The sequence below is a fragment of the Octodon degus genome, unplaced genomic scaffold (genome assembly GCF_000260255.1).
Source record: "Octodon degus isolate 3935 unplaced genomic scaffold, OctDeg1.0 scaffold00166, whole genome shotgun sequence".
NCBI lineage: Eukaryota > Metazoa > Chordata > Mammalia > Rodentia > Octodontidae > Octodon > Octodon degus.
This window is the reverse complement of record NW_004524742.1, coordinates 2,958,362-2,979,608: the sequence shown is the minus strand read 5'-3', so window position 1 is coordinate 2,979,608 and position 21,247 is coordinate 2,958,362. Positions and strand designations below refer to the sequence as shown.

Below are 21,247 nucleotides of genomic sequence, written 5' to 3'. Positions count from 1 at the left end.
CAGGGAAACAGAAGTAAGTAGACCAGGTAGCGGCTGATGCAGTATGCCACGGGAGATGATTATGTTCTGCTAGTAGGTGTAAAGATGAGGAGAAATGCCTGAATTTAGAATATATTCTGGTGACAGAGCAGAAAAGATCATTTTTAATGGGTCACATATATGAGATGAGGGAGAGTCCAAAGAATTGGGAATTTGGCCTATAGCAATGAGAAGTAATTTAAAGTTTTAAGTGACAATTACAGTAAAACATATTAAAACAATTACTTTGAAGAAGTAGGCATAATGAATTCTTTGAGAAATAAAATAGAAGACAGAAGCAAATCTAGACTTATCAGTGATACCACAAGCCTCCAGTTACAGGCATCTGAATTAAGATAATGACAAAGGGAATGACAAAAGGAATAGATATAAAAGTTACAACTGAGTATTTAGGGATTTAATTTGTAGACCCCTGAGCACTGGAGCATTGCACAGACATATGACCTATAAAGATTTGGGAGTCCTAAAGGTAGATCTAATAATGAAATCCATGTGAGTGTCTTTAGATAATCCAGAAAAATTTTAGTGGAAAAATGGAGCTTCAACTAGGAAACGGCAAAAGAAACCAAGAGTGACCAAAACCAAAGAAGAAAAACTAGGGGGGAGTGGCATCAGACATGTGAAGAATAACATTTCCAGGAGAGTATGCAACTGAGAAAGACTAATATTTATTGGGTTTGGTAAGGTGGAAACCATGGGTGTTATTGCTCAAACTTGGCATGTTTAGAAATGGAAGGAGAAGCTGGATGTGGGGTATAGGCACAAATACTTGTACGAGAATGTAAGAATGCCAGGCCATGATAAGGAATTAGATAAATTTGAATAAAAAATTTCTAAATTTTTGTGTAATAATACTGGTAATTAATCAGCAACTTTTTTTGTAGGCAAAATGAAGTTTTTTTACATTTTTGAAACAGTATAAGTACCTTAGGTTGACCTTGAACTTATGTAGCCTAAACTGACTTCTAACTCATGGTAATCCTTCTGATTGCTGGAATTAAAGGCATGTACCACTATGCCTAGCAAAATGAACATCTTGATGCTCTCCAAAATTTTATCTCTTTTTCTCTCTTTTTTTTTTTTTTGGTAGAATTTTTAAAAAATACTTTTTAAATAAAACACTAACTTGAATAATCTGATGTTTCATTATATGCATACACTGTGTAATGTTTAAGCCAAGTAAAACATATCTACTTCCTTGAACAGTTATCTTTTCTTTATAATAAGAATTATCAAAATCGTTGCCCCTAGGCTTTTGAAATATATAGTACATTAATGTAATTTATTCACACTGCTTACTTTCATGTTCTGCATAGAGTCTCTTTCTATATGCCTAATTCTGAGCTCATAACCTCAAATTTTGAAGGTAGCTTACACAGTCATTTTGGCAAAGCCACAGCCTCTCATTTCTGAAGTGCCCTTTTTCCTTTCAAAATCTGATGTCATTATAGAGTATATCTATATTGCTTTGGTGGAAGCTAAATTTAGATATGTGCTAATGAATAGATTTCAACGTAAGATATAATAATGATATAATAAAGATATAATAATAACCACAAAACAAACTGTTGCAAAGGAAGTCTATCAGAACACAGAAAGCAGGGGCCAGTGAGATAGCTCAGCAGTCTAAGTGCCTGCTTAGGCAAGCACAGCACCAGCCCCGCCCCCAGGCGTGCTGATCAGGCCACCTAGTCAGGGAGTGGTGGCACACACCTGTAATCCCTGTTCTGGGGAGGCTGAAAACAGGAGGATCACTATGAGTCCAAGCTGAGTTGGAGCTGTGAAGTGAAATCCTGTACTAAATACATTAGAAGAAGAAAAAAATTTAAAGAACACAGAAAGCAACCATGTGTCATAGACTGACTTAAACAATAAAAAATTATCTAGATGCTGAATATAATTATCACAATTATAAAATCAATTCACTTTTTCTTAATTTCTGCTATCTCATGGGCACAGAGTGAGCATTTAATAACACTTGATGGAAGAAGAAATTAATAGTTTAGGAATTTTTAGACATTTGGTACACATTGAAAAACTATAAAACAATCAATTACAAATAACCTCAAAGAAAATATGAAACTCTTAAAATTATTTGGAGTATAACTGTGAACATTTTATATTAGAGCAACAGTCTTAACAACTCCAGAAAGAGTATCAATGAACTATGAGTATAATGTAGGAAAACAATAACTTATAAACAAAAGTAAAGCCCTCTCCAGCCTGACTCCAGGCCCAGAGTGAGTGTGGGAACTTCTGCCTACTCCTCGCCCCCAAAACCCTCTATAAAATCCTAGCAAAAAGAATAGAGCAAATCATCAAGAAAATTATACGCCATGACTAGGTAGGATTCATCACAGGGATGCAAGGAGGGTTCAATACATGCAAATCTATAAATGTAATATACTATATCAACATAGCCAAATCCAAAAACCACATGATCATCTCAATTGATGCAGAAAAGGCTTTTGGAAAGTGCAACACTCATTCATGTTCATAGTCGTAAAGAAAACTGGACTAGATGGCCTCTACTTCAATCTGATAAAAGCCATCTATGACAGCCAAACGGCTAACATAATTCTAAATGGGGAAAAACTGAAATCTTTTACTCTCAGATCTGGTACAAGACCAGGATGTCCTCCTATTCAATATAGTTCTGGAATCATTAGCTAGAGCCATCAGCCAAGACAGACAACTAAAACGAATAAGAATAGGTAAAGAAGAAGTTATACTATCATTATTGGCATATGACATGATACTCTACTTTGAAGACCCAAAAAACTCCACCAAGAAGCTACTAGAATTAATACACAAATGCAGTAGCATAGCAGGATACAAAGTCAATACCCAAAAGTCAATAGCATTCCTCTATACAGATAACAAACACACAGAGAGAAATTAGAGAAACAATACCTTTTACAGTAGAACCATGGAAAATTAAATACTTCAGAATTAACCTAACTAAAGAAATCAAAGATGTTTTTAAAGAAAAGTGCAGTGCTCTTTAAAAACAGATCTTAGAAGATTTCAGAAAATGGAAATATATTTCCTGCTCCTGGATAGGAAGAACCAACATTGTGAAGATGGCCATACTCCCAAAAATGTCATACTAGATTTAATGAAATCCCTATCAACATTCCACAAACATACATCACAGACCTAGAGAAATCATTCCTAAAATTTATTTGGAAGCAGAAAAACCTAGAATAGTAAAGGCAATCTTGGGCAACAAAGACAAGGCAGGAAGCATTAAAATTTCTGACTTGAAATTATACTATAAAGCTACTGTGATAAAATCAGCATGGTATTGGCCAAAAAACAGACCTGAGGATCAATGGAATAGATTTTTTAAAAATAATTTTATTGAAAAAAAATAGCAGTGAGACAGTTTCAAAACTGATTAGTAAGACAGTTTCAATAAGTAATACATTGCATATTGTTGTTTTCTTAGTAGTAATGGAATAGATTAGAAGATGCAGAAGCCACTACAGACACACTCAGCCACCTTATCTTCGACAAAGGGGCCAAACATGCTTTCTGGAAGAAAGATAGCCTCTTAAACAAATGGTGCTGGAAAAACTGTCTCTCTACATGACTAAAACTAAAACTTGACCCAGTTCTATCAGCATGTACTAAACTAAAGTCAAAATGGATTAAAGATCTAAACATTAAAACAGAAACACTAAGTCTCCTGGAAGAGAAAGTAAGAGGAACTGACGAAGACATAGGGGTAGGCAAACAGTTCGTGAACAAAAATCTAACTGCACGGGTCACACTTGAAAGAATTAACAACCGGGACCTCCTCTTACTGAGAAATTTTTGATGTGACAAGAAATTACCAACAGAGTGAAAAGACAACCCACAAATTGGAGAAAAAAAATCTTAACTAATAAGCACTCAGACAAATGTCTGCTCTCTAGAAATTATAAAGAACTAAAAAAGAATAGGGCCCACAATTTAAAGACCCAATCCAGAAATGGGCATCCAACATGAACACACACTTCTCAGAGGAAGAAATTCTAGAAGCTAATAAATACACAAAAAAATGCTCCACATCACTATCCATACGTGAAACGCAAATTAAAACAACACTGAGATACCATCGCACCCTAAAAGAATGGCTGTCAGAAAGAAATCAACCAACAACAAATGCTGGAGAGGGTGTGGGGAAAAAGGAACCATTCTCCACTGCTGGTGGGAATGCACACCATTATGGAAATCAGTGTGGAGACTCCTTAAAAAAAACTAGGTCTGGAAATTCCATTCAAACCAGCTATTTCCCAATTGGGAATTTTCCCAGAGGAACTGAAAACATTATATCATAGTGATATATGTGCATTTATGCTTATAGTAGCACAATTTGTGATAGCCAAATCTTGGAAGCAACGAAGATGCCAATCACGTTTGAATGGATGAAAAAGATGTGGTATATTTATAAAATGGAGTATTACTGAGCTATAAAGAATGATAAACTTGAAGCCTTTATATTTAAGTGGATGCCACTGGAAGATATACACATAACTGAAATAAACCAGTCCGATATGTGTAAATATTGTACAGTCTCCCTAGTGTAAGAACTCAAAAGAAGAAATAAAAATAACACAGCTAAATGGAAAGCAAGAACTAAATGATTAAGCAATAAAGAGAAAAGGCAAGGAGAAAATCTAGGAAACATGGAAGGGGCAAAACCATACATTTATATACACAAGACAGTTAAGGCAATGAACCTGAGAATTTCTATCAGGTTTTTGAAACTAGGAAACATGGAAGGGACAAAACCATATAGTTATATACAGAAGACAGTTAAGGCAATGATCCTGAGAATTTCTGTCAGGTTTTTGAAACTATCAGTTAATTGGTAGATTCTCACCCTAACTATATATGCTGATACCTGTGAACTAAGCAACTGCACTGAAGATAGCAATGTGTAATACTAGGGCCATTGTTGGAATCCTTGTCATACTGGTTTTGTAAAAGTATACTGCTTCTAATGCTATATCAATTACTGCTATACTGTCTCTCAAGTAAATGTTTTTTTTTTTTAAAGTAATAAATGAAAACAAGAAAAAAGAAAAAAAAATTCATAGGACTGTCCTCCTACAATGTTATAGATGGTTAGATTTCTAAATATCTGTGTAAAAATTTGTAATTGTTTATTTCTATTTTTGTACTATTTTTTATTCTTTTCACATTGTATATGGATTAAAAGTTTACCATATCAACAACTGATGGAAATTACCTGATCCATGTTATGTCTAAGGCATTTGATATTCGGATAGATACTGATGTTAAGCTCAACAACCTATATTCTAGGGTAATAATACCATTAAGCTTGTCTTCTGAAGGGTTAACAATTTAAGCTGGCAGATCAAAAAATTAGAGGAAAAGAAGCGCTACAAGGATAGCTGACATTTTGGTTCAATCCCTTCAAAGTCAGTGAGGACTCAGGACATAAGAAAACCTGTACTATAACATCCTATAACTCAATGTGTTCCAAATTTTTTGTTCAAGGAGATTACTGGGGCAAAGAGGGAAGTGATCGACGATGCATAGTGCACCTAAGGAGAGTCACCTACAGAGAAAAGATTCTCTCAGGCTTTCACAGAAAGTAAATTGGTCAAGCAATGGCTGTGACTCATCCACATGGCATACATTGAGAAAAGATCTACAAACTGCAGTACAGGGTTTAAGGATAAGTACTGAGGGATTTGAATGACCATGTCAGATACAAAAGTTACATTTTTTGTTATATAGGTCTTGCTTTATGTTGGTCTTAACCATCCAGGAGAAAAAAGTATAAAAACAAGGTATGAAAAGTAAAGCCATTTTAATATGCTAAGCTGTACAGGGCTCAAGTCAACAAATTCTGCCAATGCCAGTTATGCAGATAACCCACTACTAATATAGACTACTGGACCATATTAGATTACTCTGCTGAATTCATGCAAGTACAATATATGAGTGGCAATGAAATACCAATATCTGACAAAAGTAAACAAAACAGGGGAGATAAATGAAAGACCATTTTGTAGTGGAAATAAAATATATATGTGCATACACACACACACACACACACACACACACACACACACACACACACAGAGCTATTTTCTCAATTCAGTGAGAAGTTTTGAACTAATAGTGTTTAAACAAGATATCAAATCTGCATCTTGTAGTAGGAATAGCTATTACAAAGACAAAAATATGCAATGTATTAATTATAGTAACTGTACTACTAACCTGTTTTGAAACTATCTCATTGCTACTTCTTTCTCAATAAAATTGTTTAAAAAATAAACAGAAGAAAATTCTTCTAGAAAAGTAGTTATTTTCTTTTTTAAAACATGTAATCATGGTTGCAGAAAAATTCCAAATAGTATAACTATGATGCCCTGCCCTAATATAAATAGTATTTGACTAACAACTGTAATAAATATATACAGTTAATACAAAAAAGTGAAAACTAAATCCTTTCTTTGATGTACAGAGCACATGCAGGATTTGACAATATAAGGGTTAAACAGGGTTGTAAGAAACCTTGGAATACTTTTCTTACTTCTTTCCAATGAACTTCCTAATAGGTAAAAGAGAAGACAGATTAACTATCTCCAAAGGAAGTTTTATTCCTATCTATGATGGTAAGACATCTGGGTACAGAGACTGTGAGATAGTAAGGAGCATAATACTTTTTATATAGCATATAATGTCCACTTGAATAAAAGAAAATTTTCTAACAGCAATTTCTTTATGTACAGTGTATTTAATATTTTGGTCAAAAAGCTGTTAAGAATGTTCACAATTTTAAACATGTTCTAATATATATTAAAAGCTTAATGTTTCACAATATGTATAGCAAATATATTTGAATTTTTCTAAAATAAAAAAATTATTACAGTCATTATTCCAGGTACTGTATTTTCCTCCTTTAGATATTCATATTTTAAAAATTAGCATGAATTCTTACCTCTAAGAGATAGGGCTCCATTTCATCAAGGGTTCTTCCTAGATGCTTATCTGGATCCAAACCTGCCAAGAAAGGTTAAATTTTTCCATATAACTGCCAGGTTGAACTTTAAAGATGCATTCCCCTTCCTCTGGTTTCTGTTCACCTAGTTAACCGTTGTGTATATTTTTTAAACAGCCTTGATCATAAATAAAATGTAGTTTGCTACTATTTACTTCTCTATTCTCTGATAATTTATTTCTATAATCCAGAAATACAAGAGCCCATTTATTCCAATTGGACTACATCACAACCAGATGCATTGTTTCCATTTGCTTCTCCTTTTACAGAAATTAGGAGGGAAAAGTATAATTTCAAAGACATAAAATGTAAATCTATGGTATTTTAATTACTTTAACTTATTTTATTCATTGGACATCATTGTGAATTTTCTGATTTAATCTTATTTTATTAAGCTCTAAACTTCTCACAAAAGGGCAAGGCTAGAAACTTGAAGAGCAATAAAAACTGTTAGGCTCATATAATCAATTCATTTAATAGCAACATATACTTATAAATAATTGTATTATAAAATTAGAAGATATTTCCTTTCAATATCCATTTGTAACCATATAGTGTGTTTTCCAAATAAATACAAGATTCACATACCACTATTGTGTTGATAAAATGCTTATAACTTTTAATTTTTTTTCGTTTTTAATTTTATTGGCACACCTTTTAAATACATAATGATCACACTCATCATATGGAATTTGTACCTATAAATAACATATCTTAAGGGTCTATAGCTCAGGTTGGCCTTGAACCCACTATGTGATCCATGCGGGCATGGAACTCAGTAATCCTCCTGATTCATCTCCTGAGTACTGAAGTTATAAGCATGAATCACCATACCAAGCTAGTAAGGATAGTCAACTAATAGGAAAGTTTATGTAAGTGATTGAGTATGGTGCATACAATAAAAATCTCTTTCCAAACAATTCATACCACAAGTCAGTGATGAAATGCTTGAATTTTACGTACATGTATTTCCTTCTGTCTCTCTCCCTCCCTTTATAATTATATATAATACATACAAAATATAATACATAATATAATTATACATATGAACTATACACATAATTTTATTACTGATTTAAACTATTTTTATTAATTATATAAAATAATTAATAGATTTATATTTCCACCTGAATGCTTTTCTCTTAATATATTACTTACAACCACATATCAAGATTACAGAAGAAAAGTTGGATAAAAATTAAATAACATAATCTTTGCATATTAATTTAGATCAAATCTAAGGCTCAGAATATTAGTGTTAGTTATTAATATCAATATATTTTAAAGTTGGGTGAAATTACAACATACTCTTTGAATATTTAGATCAAATCCAAGGCAAAAAACTTGAACTAGTAGCAAATTATTTGCTACCTACCTAGAAGTCATTTTTATTGTGCATACAACAGAATTAGCATTTCAGTGAACTGGGTGAACACATAGAAGAACCAACTGTTGACTCTGTTCAGTTTTTCTCCTTGTGCCAACTACTTTGCAATGCAATATTTAAAATGAACAAAGAAATGAAGTGATTTGACCCCAAAATCAGTGTAGTCACTGAGATTCAATAAACAAAATATTTTACTTTATTTTATCTACAACCTTTTCTTTAAGAAATAAAATGCCAATCAACAGAATAGAATTTCAGTGTATCTAAACCTCAATATATTTTCCCTACTATTCTCCATATGGGTGGCCACCACTCTGAACCTGAGGGGTTACATCTCAACTATGTTTCTGAAACTTTATATATATAAAGTATATATATATATATGTATATATATAAAGTATATATATATCCCAAACAGTATTTGAATATAACTTGTAAATGTATTTTTTAAAAAATTCACATTGTTAATGAGATTTGCCCATATTGATTTTTGTGGCTCTGCTCTATCCATTTTTACTCTGTACTATATTCTATTGTTTGGATTTACTAGAATTTATTTAACTGCTCTCTTAAAAAATGGACAATAGGGCCAGGGCCAGGGAGATAGCTCAGTAGAACAAGCGTTTGCCTGGCAAGTGCAGGGTCCTGAGTTTAATGCCTGGTACCACAAAAATAAACAAATGAATAAATATAAAAAAATAAAAACTGCAAGATGGACAATTATTTATGATCTGCCACTGGACTTGCTATGCTACTGTGAAGATGCTGTTATGCAGAATTACTATGAGAGAAAAATCACTATTACAGAGAAATGTGTAGTTGGGAAAACCCTTAAACTGTGTAACATATTAAAAATATTTCTCAAAAAGAGGATTATCAATTTATATATTTCAGTTTCAGAGAATTATAATTACTACTTCATTTATTTGTGAAAACAATTTGGTGCTGTGTAATATTTATTTTTGTGGCACTGAGCACTCACTAGAGGGACTCATACATGCTAGGTAACAGCTTATCACACAAACATTTAGATCTATTTTCATCTTGAATTTCAGGTATCTGTATGGAGTATTATAACTTTATTTCTTTTGTGGGAAATAAATACTATTTATAAAATCCTTTCCCTCCCTACTGACATACATATTACCTCAGTCAAATACAAGGTTTCTGTTATGTCTAGTATTGTCTATTATTTTAATCTTTATCCTAGAAATATTAGGCCACTGAAGTACTATAATCAAAACCTATAATTTTGGAGGCAAAAACTTCTGGCTTTATAATTGTCTTTATAATACATTAGCCAATTAAAACAGAAAATTAGCCAATTAATGCAATGGCTATTTAAAATTATTTCTTGATAAAATTATTTTAAAAACAATTTACATACTATTGATTATATGTAAGGTATTATGTATAAGTGATGTACAAAGAACTGAATTCTCACCGCAATGTAATAGGTTTATTGTCACATTTTGTTGCTTACTAATTTGTACTGTGGCTAAAGCCTATGGTTTTCATTATGACAATTCCTTAAAATTTTATGAAGTTCAGTAATTAAAATTCTTCCCAAACAAAAATCACCAGGCCTATAATTCTACCAAATATTTAAGAAACCTAGGAGGCCAGGGAGATGGCTCAGTGGAATAAGTGCTTCCCTGGCAAGCGCAAGGGCCTGAGTTCAATCCCCAGTTCCGAAAAATAAAAAAGAAACCTAATGTTTCTTTCAGATGACAGAACTGAAAGAATATTTCATAACCCATTTTATGAAGCCAAAATACAAAAATTAACAAAAAACGACTTACAGAACAATATCTCTCATGAATACAGATAAACAAGTCAATACAATTTTAGCAAACAGAAATTTCAAACATACACAAAGAGTTATACACTATGACCAAGTGTGATTTACCACAGAAATGCAAGGCTAGGGCCAGCGAGATAGCCCAGCAGACTAAGCGCCTGCTTTAGCAAGGTCAGGGTTCAGAGTTCAATCCTGTATGCCTCACCGGCCCCACCCCTCATGTGCTAAATGGGCAATGAGTCTGGGTGTCGTGGTGCATGCCTATAATCCCAGTGCTAGGGAGGCTGAACACAGGACGATCACTCTGAGTCCGAGATGCATAGTGAGACCCTGCACCAAATACATAAAATGGAAAAAAAGAAAACAAAAAAAAAGAAAGAAAGAAAGAAAGAAATGCAAGTGCAGCTCAACATTTGAAAATCAAGTAATGTAATCCAGTAAACCAGCAGTCCAAAAATAGAAAAAAAATCACATGTCAGTATATACAGAAAAGCATTTGACAGAATCTAAAACCCACTTAGATAGAAAAAAAATCTCAGTAAATTAGGAATAAAGACTTTCTCAGTTTGATAAAATATATTAGGAAACTCCTATAGATATTACACTCAATGGATCAGAGAAGGGGAGAGAATTTCTAAAGAAGTAAAACAATACTGTGTAATACTACAATGATCAATAAATAGCATTACATACTTGTTTAAACTCGTAAATGTGCAAGACTAAGAGTGGAGTTTCATGTAAACTATGGACTTTGGGTTACGACGATATGTTAAAGTGGGGTCAGCAGTTGTAATAAATGTACCAAATAAGAGAGAAGGTTACAGACACACACAGTAAAGGGACATATCAGAAATCTCTGTACCTTCTTTTAATTTTGTTCTAAATGTTCCTTAAGAAGTTTTAAACATTTGGTAAAGTTTCTTTATGCTCTAAAGTACACTCAAATATTACAAATGTTCCATTTGTTTTCAAATGAAAATGTTGTCTGTTGAAATCAAACTTCTGTATCCCAACATACAATATCAAGATCATATTTATTAATTTTGCTGTTAAACAAATCTTCTATGGCCTTAATGTTGGTCTCTGGGAACAATTAGTTTCCAATGAATGGTAGGAATATTCTCATTACAATTTTGTTTTTAATAATTTCTTCTGAAAATTCAGTCAATTTTCCTTATATATTTGACAGTTACATGTTGTGTGTATACAAAATTGATGATTTTTTAAATTTCATGATGTGCAGTATACCATGCCAGACCTGACCCCGGGATGTGTTGAAATGGCAACTATGACTGTGCACAGTGGCAAAGGCCTATAATCCCAGCACTTGGGAGGCTGAAAAGAGGAGGATCACTACAAGTCTGATCTGTGTAGTGAGACCCTGTATACCCTGTACTAATATATATATATATATATATATATATATATATATATATATATATTCATGATGTGATTATTCCTTTCTATTACTATTGCAATATTAAACTATTCTGTTAATATTTATCTGAGGTATACTTTTCTAACAAAGCTGAATTGTTCCATGCTTTTTTTATAGTCCTTTTGTAAATTATTTATAATTGGGTGTTTTTGTTTTATCCGATCTTAAAAACACAACTGTACCAAGCCAAGTATGATAATTTTACATGTATCATTTTCTGTCTGCACATGTTTGTATGTTAGTATAACTTCATTAATACCATGCAAATACCTGAGGATTGATACCTTAAGAAAGAAAAGTTTATTTTGGCTCATAGTTCTGCAGGTTTGAGGTCAAAGAACTGCATCTGGTGATGATCTGTTGCTGAAAGAGTCTTAGCGTGGTGCAGGGTATGACAAGACAAGTAGCAAGAAGCCGATGTGTGCATATACGTTCTCTAGAATCTCTTCCCTAGTATTCAATCATGGGACTTCCACTCTGATGAAGCTATCTAGTACTAATGATGTCTGAAAGAGCATCTATATATGAGTCAGATTATTTCTACCTTCTTAAAATCTCATTCTGAGGATTAAAGTTCAGGACAGAAACCCTTAGGAAACATATTCAAAAACTGTATAGATTACATCAGGATTGTATAGACTTTCTATTTTGGGGAACTTCACATTTGTTCTTTTTATTTTTTTGGTCTCATAGCGGATTGAAAAGGTTTTCCATTGACTTTACTGTCCTGAACTGGAACCTTCATATTATATTTTTATTCTATCAGCAGTCATCTGCTATTTTAAGCACTCATTCAAAACCTGCTTTTAAGGGCTGGCCAGATAGCGCAGCAGACTAAAGTGCCTGCTTAGGCAGAGTGCAATGGCTGTGGCCCCACCCCCCAGGCACACTAAGATTGAGACTGAGTGTGGTGGCACATGCCTGTAATGTCAGCACTTGGGAGACTGAAAACAGGAGGATCACTATGAGTCTGATGTGTGTATTGAGATCCTAGAAACCCTGTACTAAATACATAAAAATAAATAAATAAAAACAACCTGCTGTACAGGGTTTGAGGGTAAATCCTGAGGGAATCTGGCTGACCTTATCAGATACAAAAGTTACATTTTTTATTATATAAGTCTTGCTTTATTGTGGTCTTAACCAATCCAGCAGAAAAGTATAAAAATGAGGCATGAAAAGTTTAGACATATTAATATGCTGAGCTGTAAAAGGCTCAAGCCAACAACTTCTGACACTGACAGTCATGCAGATAATCCAGTATTATTAGAGACTATTGGATTATATTGGATTACTTTGCTGAATTCATGCACCTACAATATATGAATGGCAATGGAATACCCATCTCTGCCAAAAGTAAACAAAAAAGGGGGAAACAAATGAAGGACCATTTTGTAGTGAAAAAAATATATATCTGTATATAGAAAATAGCATATATATATATATTCTTAGTTCAATGAGAAGAAAGTTTTGAACTAATAGTGTTTAGACAAGATATTATGTCTGCCATCTTGTACTATGAATAACTACTACAAAGACAACAATATGCAATGTATTAATTATTGTAACTGTCTTACTAACCTGTTTTGAAACTATCTCATTGGTACTTCTTTCTCAATAAAATTAATATTTAAAAAACCCCTACTTTTAAGTCTAATTCTTAAGAATCTCCACCATGCTTTAAACTAAGAGAAATTAGCATGGTGTATTAACAAGCCACTAAAAGGGATCCACCATTTCAGCTGTTAAATTTTTGATCCATCATTTTTACATGAGGAGTCTATTTCCTTATGCTGCTTTCTGGGCAAATTATTTTTTCTCTTTTATCTCCTTCATTCATTCTCTCATGTTTGGCTCATCAAGAGATTATTTTGCCTAAGTTTTTATTTTGTTGTATACTGTGTTTCATTTCCAAAGTTCTGTTTCATTACTTTTCACATCATCCTGTTTTCTATTTCATTCTGGGTGATTTACATTTCTAATTGTCTGTAAAATGCATGCTATATTTTTGTTTCTTTTGAGGTTCTCCCATATCCGGGCATTTTCTTACCTGTCTGCACACAGATAATCTCCAAGTACCTTTGCCAGATTTCTGACCTCAAAGGTCTCCTCCTAGCTCCATTCGAGCTCACTATTGCTTGTTACTTTCATTTCTACTTTTCAGACACATTAACAGTGTTTTCTAGTACTGCTATGTCTTCCACTTTCTTTTCCTATTCATCTATTACTACCATGGGTTTGGGGCATGAAGGTGAAAAATTCAGAGGATAGACATGCCTGGCAGATAGGGCCAGAAGTCACACTTTCTTCTTCCTTTTAATTCTATGATTTTTACACACATATTATATTAGTCACACAATACAAACATGTCACATTCAGCTTTCAGCCCTTAGATTACACATAATCAAAATAATTTAAGACTCATGAAACTTAGATAGAAAATGTTGCCCAGAGTTCTCATGTGTTCACAGGGTAGAATTTTGCAAGTGATCAAGTTATAAAAGTGACTATGACATTGTGCATTCTATATATGTAGTTTGGAAATAAATATATGTCATATAAAGGCATGAAAGGAAACTTAGGAATACATGGGCTTTATTCAAGTAGATAATAGAAGTGCAAATTGATGATCCTCCTATTTTTCTAACAGTCTTTTAATGTATTATAGAATTATCAAGCACTAGTTTGGAACTGTTAAATTATGGAAACAATAGCTACATCACAGTTTAGAAATTGCTGTATATCATAGTCAATAACAAATTAGAGACAAACCTTTAAATAAAGTCAGCAAAACATGTAAGCATAAACTGTGGCAATGGGCATAATTTTTCCACATGAACTATAATCATCACATAGGTATACCAGGGTAAAAGTCAGCTGATTATTTAAAGATTTTCACATATTCATAGAAATACTTTCAATTTAATTACTCTCGGCTAAGCACTAAAAATTTTATAAATCTAAAATCACTGCAATAAATACAATTTTGAAACATTATGGAAGACTTAAATATTTTCGTGAAATACACCATTGATCAATGTACTACACTAGATTTCTGTATAAGTAAAAATAGCTAAAATAAAGTGGCATTTTTTTCTCAATCTTAAATAAACTTTATAGGTGAGCTTTTATATGTCTGTAAGTGAATCTATGGAAAGTTTAGTAAAGGTAGTATATGCGTTAGTAAAGAAGTATATCTATGATTCATATTAGACATTTCACACAAAGCAGACCAACAATAACACCAGTCTGCATGCACAAAATATGATTTCACGGGACATATAAAGCCAAGGGACTGGCAGGACCTAACAAACGATTTTGAAGCATTCAGATTATCAAGGTGAATTTCTGTGGATTTAACAATGACTCAGGAAATTTTATATCAAGATATTAGACTATAATTCTTTTTCCAAAACATGTTTAAATTTTGGTAATGAAATTCCTTGTTTAGATTCAGTCAGGTAGCTTAGATATTCTTCTGAATGGATAGTTCTACTTTATATTAATACTATATATAATATGTACTGTGTCAGGCTAATGAATTTTATCATACTTGATTATAATTACTACTCAGGTCTTTTGTCTCTGGTTCCTTACAAATAACTTCCTATGATATCAGACTGCTTTTGTTTGAAATTTCTGCCTATTAGAAAGTGACAAGTCACTGAGGACCTCATGATCACTGCCCATATGTCATGCATTTCATGTTGTTTGTAGAAAATATTTTCCTGGGTAAGATCTAGAGAATTCTACCAATTGAAGCTATGGGCCTTTAGAAAGCAATGGACCATAACAACCGTGATCTCTGAGATCTCTTCTAAATCAGTCAAGATTCTAACACGTGTTGATATTAGTTGGGATGTAGTAGAAAGATCATTAATTTTCCACCAGAATAAACTAAAATGAAAATTTTTTCAAGGAATTCTTAATGCTGATGAATCCATAAATGACATGCAAATGAAGTCTTTGTAATCTTTATAATAAAACATTAAATGTTTTAATTTCTGTATATTTCTCCTTATTTAGAAACATTTTACTATTGTATATACAGTCTTTGTAACATTTACTTCCACTTCTCTGAATGGAACAACAATAATTATTAAAACAAGAATCTGGGAAACCAGATCTCTATAATGTGAAAAATGTTATCTATAAATAGCTATAACCTTTCAGTTTTTTATTACATGTATTTTGATTTTGGAATTTTCTAAATAGATGATATTCACAGAGACTGGTAACATAGAAGATCCTTCATAACTAAGAATTGAAGGTTAGCATGAATAAAATAGTTCAGATAAAAAATTATGTCAGATCAGATGAATGTTTTAGTTAAAACAAGACTAAGGTTTAGAGAACAGAAATCAGTTCTCAGTGTGTTTATTTTACCAATAAGAAGATTCTATTTATCTTGCTAAGCATAACTAAAGAATGGTGCTAATATACCAATATCTGTGCTCAAATGATTCTAGTGTATGGACTCCCTCTCCCCTTTTTTGAAAGAGCGTCTGATATGCAGTTCAGCCTGGCCTTGACTTCACTATATAGCCTATGTTGGCCCCAAATTCCCAGGGATTCTCCTGTCTACAGCTGGATTGCAGGGATGTGTCATCACACGTATCTTATTGAGTCTTTTTGAAAATATATGTATATATAAGAATACCTAATTATTAAATCCATCTACTTATTTTTATTTTATACAAAATTACATTACATTTACAACCCTTTGAAACACTATAAAAAGACCATGAGAAAGCTACAGTATCTCATTGACATTTTCAATGCAAAACTTTTTTTCTAAAAGCTTCTCTCTCTCTCTCTCTCTCTCTCTCTCTCTCTCTCTCTCTCTCTCTCTCATACAAGGTCTTGCTGCACAGTTTAGACTCATAGTGATCCTCTTGTGTCAGCCTCCCCAGTGCTGGGATTGCTGCACAGTTTAGACTCATAGTGATCCTCTTGTGTCAGCCTCCCCAGTGCTGGGATTAGAAGGGTACACCATTATGCCTGGTTCTGAGGCCAGCATGGCATGCAGTATTGGGGATTGAACTTGGGTCTTTGTGCTTGCCAGGCAGGTGCTTAGACCACTGAGCTATCTCTGCAGCCCCTATACTAATTCTTAAAAGAGACATTTCTCTAATGAAGCCTGGGTCACGAATAGACACTAACATGAATAGACACTAAACAGGGCTTCATCAAAACCTTAAAAAATTAACAGAATTTAGTTTCTCAATGTGTCAACTATTTTTTTTTTTTAGGAACTGGGGATTCAACTCAGGCCCTTGAGCTTGCCAGGTAGCGCTTATTTCACTGAGCCATCTCCCCGGCTCTGAATGAGTCAACTATTGAATGTGACTCTGAATGTATCTTTCTTATAGGAACTTTTATGATCATTGAGATTATCACACTTCCAAATGTTGATGTAAATACTATTAATGATAAAGATGACAATTCTATAATATCCACAATGTTATTGGCCAGCCAAACAGCTCAGCAGATTAACACGCATGCAAGCAGGCACAGGCATCAGGGGTTCAATCCCCAGGCCTGTTCTGCCAGCCCTGCCCCTGGGGCGTGCTGAGACAGCAATTGAGACTAGGCATGTCGGCACGCACTTGTAATCACAGCTCCTGGGAGACTGTGAGCAAGCGGATCACTGAATCTGATCTAGTAGTGAGTCTCTGAATACCCTATAGCCCCTTCCCTAAAATACAAAAAAAAAAAAAAAAAAAGGTACAGGAAAAAATTTACTGTACATTCTGACATATAAGCATTCAATCATGTCATACAGACATTCCTTGATGGAAGCTGGGTGAATGAATAAACCCACAACAAGACCTAGGCACTGGATAATGCCATGCAGAATTAAGAAATTAATTAGGAGGAAGAACTATAATTTGCAGAACTGACATCTACTTTACTTTACTTGCATGTATCAATGGGAAGCAATTACAATTCAATTAAAATATTCAATTTTATTACTTTACTGAGTGACCTTGAAGTTAATGCCTGCTTTATTTAATTGCATCATCTCTGAATAAATGTTAACCCTACAATGTTATGCCCCATTATTTTCAATGCATTTTCACCTTCTCAATGAATTATATCAGTCAATTTATTATCTATTGTCATGAAAGCAAGTGGAGGTTTATTTCTTCATGACAGCCTAATATATGATGAGAGAAACAACACAAAATGTTTGATAATGCTATTTTTAATAGTCAAGTAAAATGAATTGTGCTTTCATCTCTACTTTTGTAGCCTCGACTTTTACTGTAAAATCAGTAAGTGATATTAGAAATGGTATAATCACTCTAGGAAGCAATTTCTGGTCTGCTTATAATTCTTGATTAATCCACTTCAGACAGGAACTGAGTATCCCACTTAAGTTCAAAATTAAAACACACACATACCCACACACCCTTGATAATATCTACCAGGCTCACTGGTTACAAGAAAAAATACGTTACATTTTTAAAACTTTAAATTTTAGAAAATATAACTGTTGTCTGTTCCCAAACAAGATAAACACATCAGTATTTTAAAATTTGAGTATTTTAGATCTAAAGTGACATAATTTGTAGTAAAAAAAATAAGAAACAGAAAAGAGACTGGTTATATGATCTCTGGAAAACAAAGAAAGTGAGCTTGCATATTTGAAAGTAATTATCTGAGCCAGGTGAGGAGGTGCACACCCAGAATCCCAGCACTCCAGAGGCTGAGGGAAAAGAATTTCTGCAAGTTTGAGGCCAGCCTCAAGATGAGTTCAAGGCCACCCTGAGCTGCACAGCAAATCCCTGTCTTAAAAAAGAAATATATAACCATATTTTAACAAAGAACAAAAAACCCTGAAAGATACACATAGAACAAAGACTTCCTTTACAGAAATTTGAAATGTTCCTTGGAAAAAATTATAGCCAGTTGTCTCAGACAAAGACCTATATCTAGAACATATAAATCCCTTAATAATTTCTTAAGCAATTCTTGAGTACTTAGAATATAGGGTAGAGTTTGTGAGTAAAAGAACCAGAGAGGTTGTGTGTAAATAACAGAAAAATGGTATTTAAGTTCAAGGTTTACTGTATGTTCTGGTCAGGGAAAAAGTAATGCCAAGTTTGTTCAGTAGTATGCTACTGCTTTCCTGGAAAGGATTAATTGGTATCTATTAGTATACTTCTCTTGGCAATTGTCTTTTAGAGCAGGAACATAAAAGGAATAAATGAAAAAATACTTCATGTTTGTGTTAGGATAGGAAGTAAATCATGGTAAAATAGACAAGTAGATAGAAGGTCCTCTTTTTAATGTCTTTTTGCAATCTTGATGGAATGTGCTTTCTATGAGGCAATGCGGTCTTAAATAAAAGTATTGTTTTTAAAAAAAAAAGCTTGCCAAAAATTTTTTTTGGAAAAAGATGAAGCTCCCACATTAAGACTCTACTCAATATTGGGCATCTGAGATGAATACACACTTCCCAGATGAAGAAATACAAATGGGAAATACACACATGAAAAAATGTTCATGATCATTGGGAAGCTGAAAGATGTAAATTTAAACAACACTGAGATTACACTCACCACAAAAAGAATGGCTACCATTAACACATCAACAATAACAAATGTTGGAAAGGCTCTGGGGAAAAAGGAACCCTTTTCCACTTTCGGTGAGAGTGTAGACTGTTGCAACCATTGTAGAAATCAGTGTGGAGAGTCCTCAAAAAAACTGAAATTAGAGGTCCCATTTGACTCAGCTAGGCCCCTTCTGGGTATCTTCCCACCAGAAATAAAAATATGTGCATCCATTTTTTTTTTTCTTTTTTTTCTGTATTTAGGACAAGGCTTACAGGGCCTATAGGGTCTCACTACATAGATCGGATTCCTAGTGATCCTCCTGTTTTCAGCCTCCCAAGTGCTGGGATTATAGGCATGTGCCACCACCATGTCCAGTCTCAATCTGTCTCAGTGTGCCCTGGGGGTGGGGCCAGCATGGTGGCCACTGTACTCTGCTGAAGCAGGCGCTTTAGCTCCTTGAGCTATCAGGCCAGCCCCATCCATGTTTATAGCGGCACAATTTGTAATAGATAACTCTTAAACAACCCAAATGTCCTGAGATGTGGTTAAAACTGAAGTATGGATAAAAAAGGTGTTTTTGTTTTTTTAAAACATAATAAAATATAACTCAGCCTAAACAACAAATTTGAGACTTACAAAGGGAAATGGTTGCAACTTAGGACCATACTTATAAATGAAATAAATCAGTCCTACATGTGTAAACACTGTATAGCCTCAGTAATGTGAGAAGCGTAAGAAGTAGGACGTGAAATGTACAATAGATACTGTGAACTGGGAACAAACTGTTCAAAGAAAAGAAAAACTGTGATGTGGAAAGAAAAGGGAAAAGAAAAAAATAAATGCATATAAGCAAGATAGCTAAGATAGACATACTGTTCAGTTCTCTTAGTTTATTGAAAAGGTTTGTGTTAATACTGTTTGGACAATATTTCATGCCTATGTCTTGTACCCTGAGTAACTACTGTGAAGATAACAATATACAATGTATTACTTATTGTTATTCTCCTATTACCTTGTTTTGAAATTCTGTTTTCATGTCTTATTTCTAATCTATCATATTATTAGTTTTCAACATATGAGCATGACTGGAAAATGAAAGTAGCTCAATGAATAAAGAGCTCAATGAATGAAGAGCTCAATGAATAAAGGGAGAAAAGCTGAGGCCAAAAAATAAAAAAAAATCAAATCCTATCATGACTTGTATTTCATGTTTGAAATTTACACTTGAAAGCAAGGACTAATGAACTGTTTTGAAACTCAGTTTCATTGTTATGTTTATCTTTCTGTAAAAAAGGAAAGAACTGGGAAAGGAAAAGAGAAAGAAAAAAATATTCACAAGATAGCTAAGCACGTTGTACTACTAATTTCTACCGGTTTATTGAAAGTAACAGTTAATGCTTAATTGTTTGATTAATCTTCTATACCTATATTTGGTTATTTGAGCAACTACTTTGAAGATAATAATATGTAATATAACAACAACTGTTAATTTCCTATCATCTTGCTTTGGAATTTGGTAGGGCCTATAGGGTGTTCAGGGCCTAACTACAAGATGGACTCATAGTGATCCACCTGTTTACAGCCTCCCAAGAGCTGGGACTACAGGCACGCGCCACCACACCCAGTCTCAATTGCTGTCTCAGTATCACCTGTGGGTGGGGCCAGCACAGCAGGCTTGGGGATTGAACCCCTGGCTCCTGTGCTTGCCTGCAGGCACGTTAAGCTGCTAAGCTATTTGGCTGGCCCTCTATATTGTTTTCATTCCTGTATTTCTTACTTTGCTAAAAAAAAAAAAAGAAAGTAAGTTAGGGTCACCAAGAACTGAGAAATTCTAACCAGAAGAATACATGATGTTGTTTGACTTATAGGAATATCATTCTTTGGCAAGAAATAAGACGGGAGTGAAGAAAACAAATAGAAGAGTTGACTTGTTTGAATAGTCTAAGTGAGAGAGGATATAATAGGAAAGACATTAACAAGGAAGGAAGAAAAGAGA

The 21,247-nt window shown here is 33.6% G+C and overlaps 1 protein-coding gene across 2 annotated transcripts in view; it reads right to left on the bottom strand.

The window, feature by feature from the left end:
* The window catches only part of Dph6 (diphthamine biosynthesis 6), a 266,022-nt gene that overhangs the window by 61,492 nt on the left and 183,283 nt on the right, over window positions 1-21,247 (bottom strand). For both annotated transcript variants that reach the window (XM_023703235.1, XM_023703234.1), the window contains exon 6: window positions 7,004-7,065. In XM_023703235.1, coding sequence (XP_023559003.1) covers window positions 7,004-7,065 — 62 coding nt within the window. The remainder of the gene's footprint in view (window positions 1-7,003; window positions 7,066-21,247) is intronic.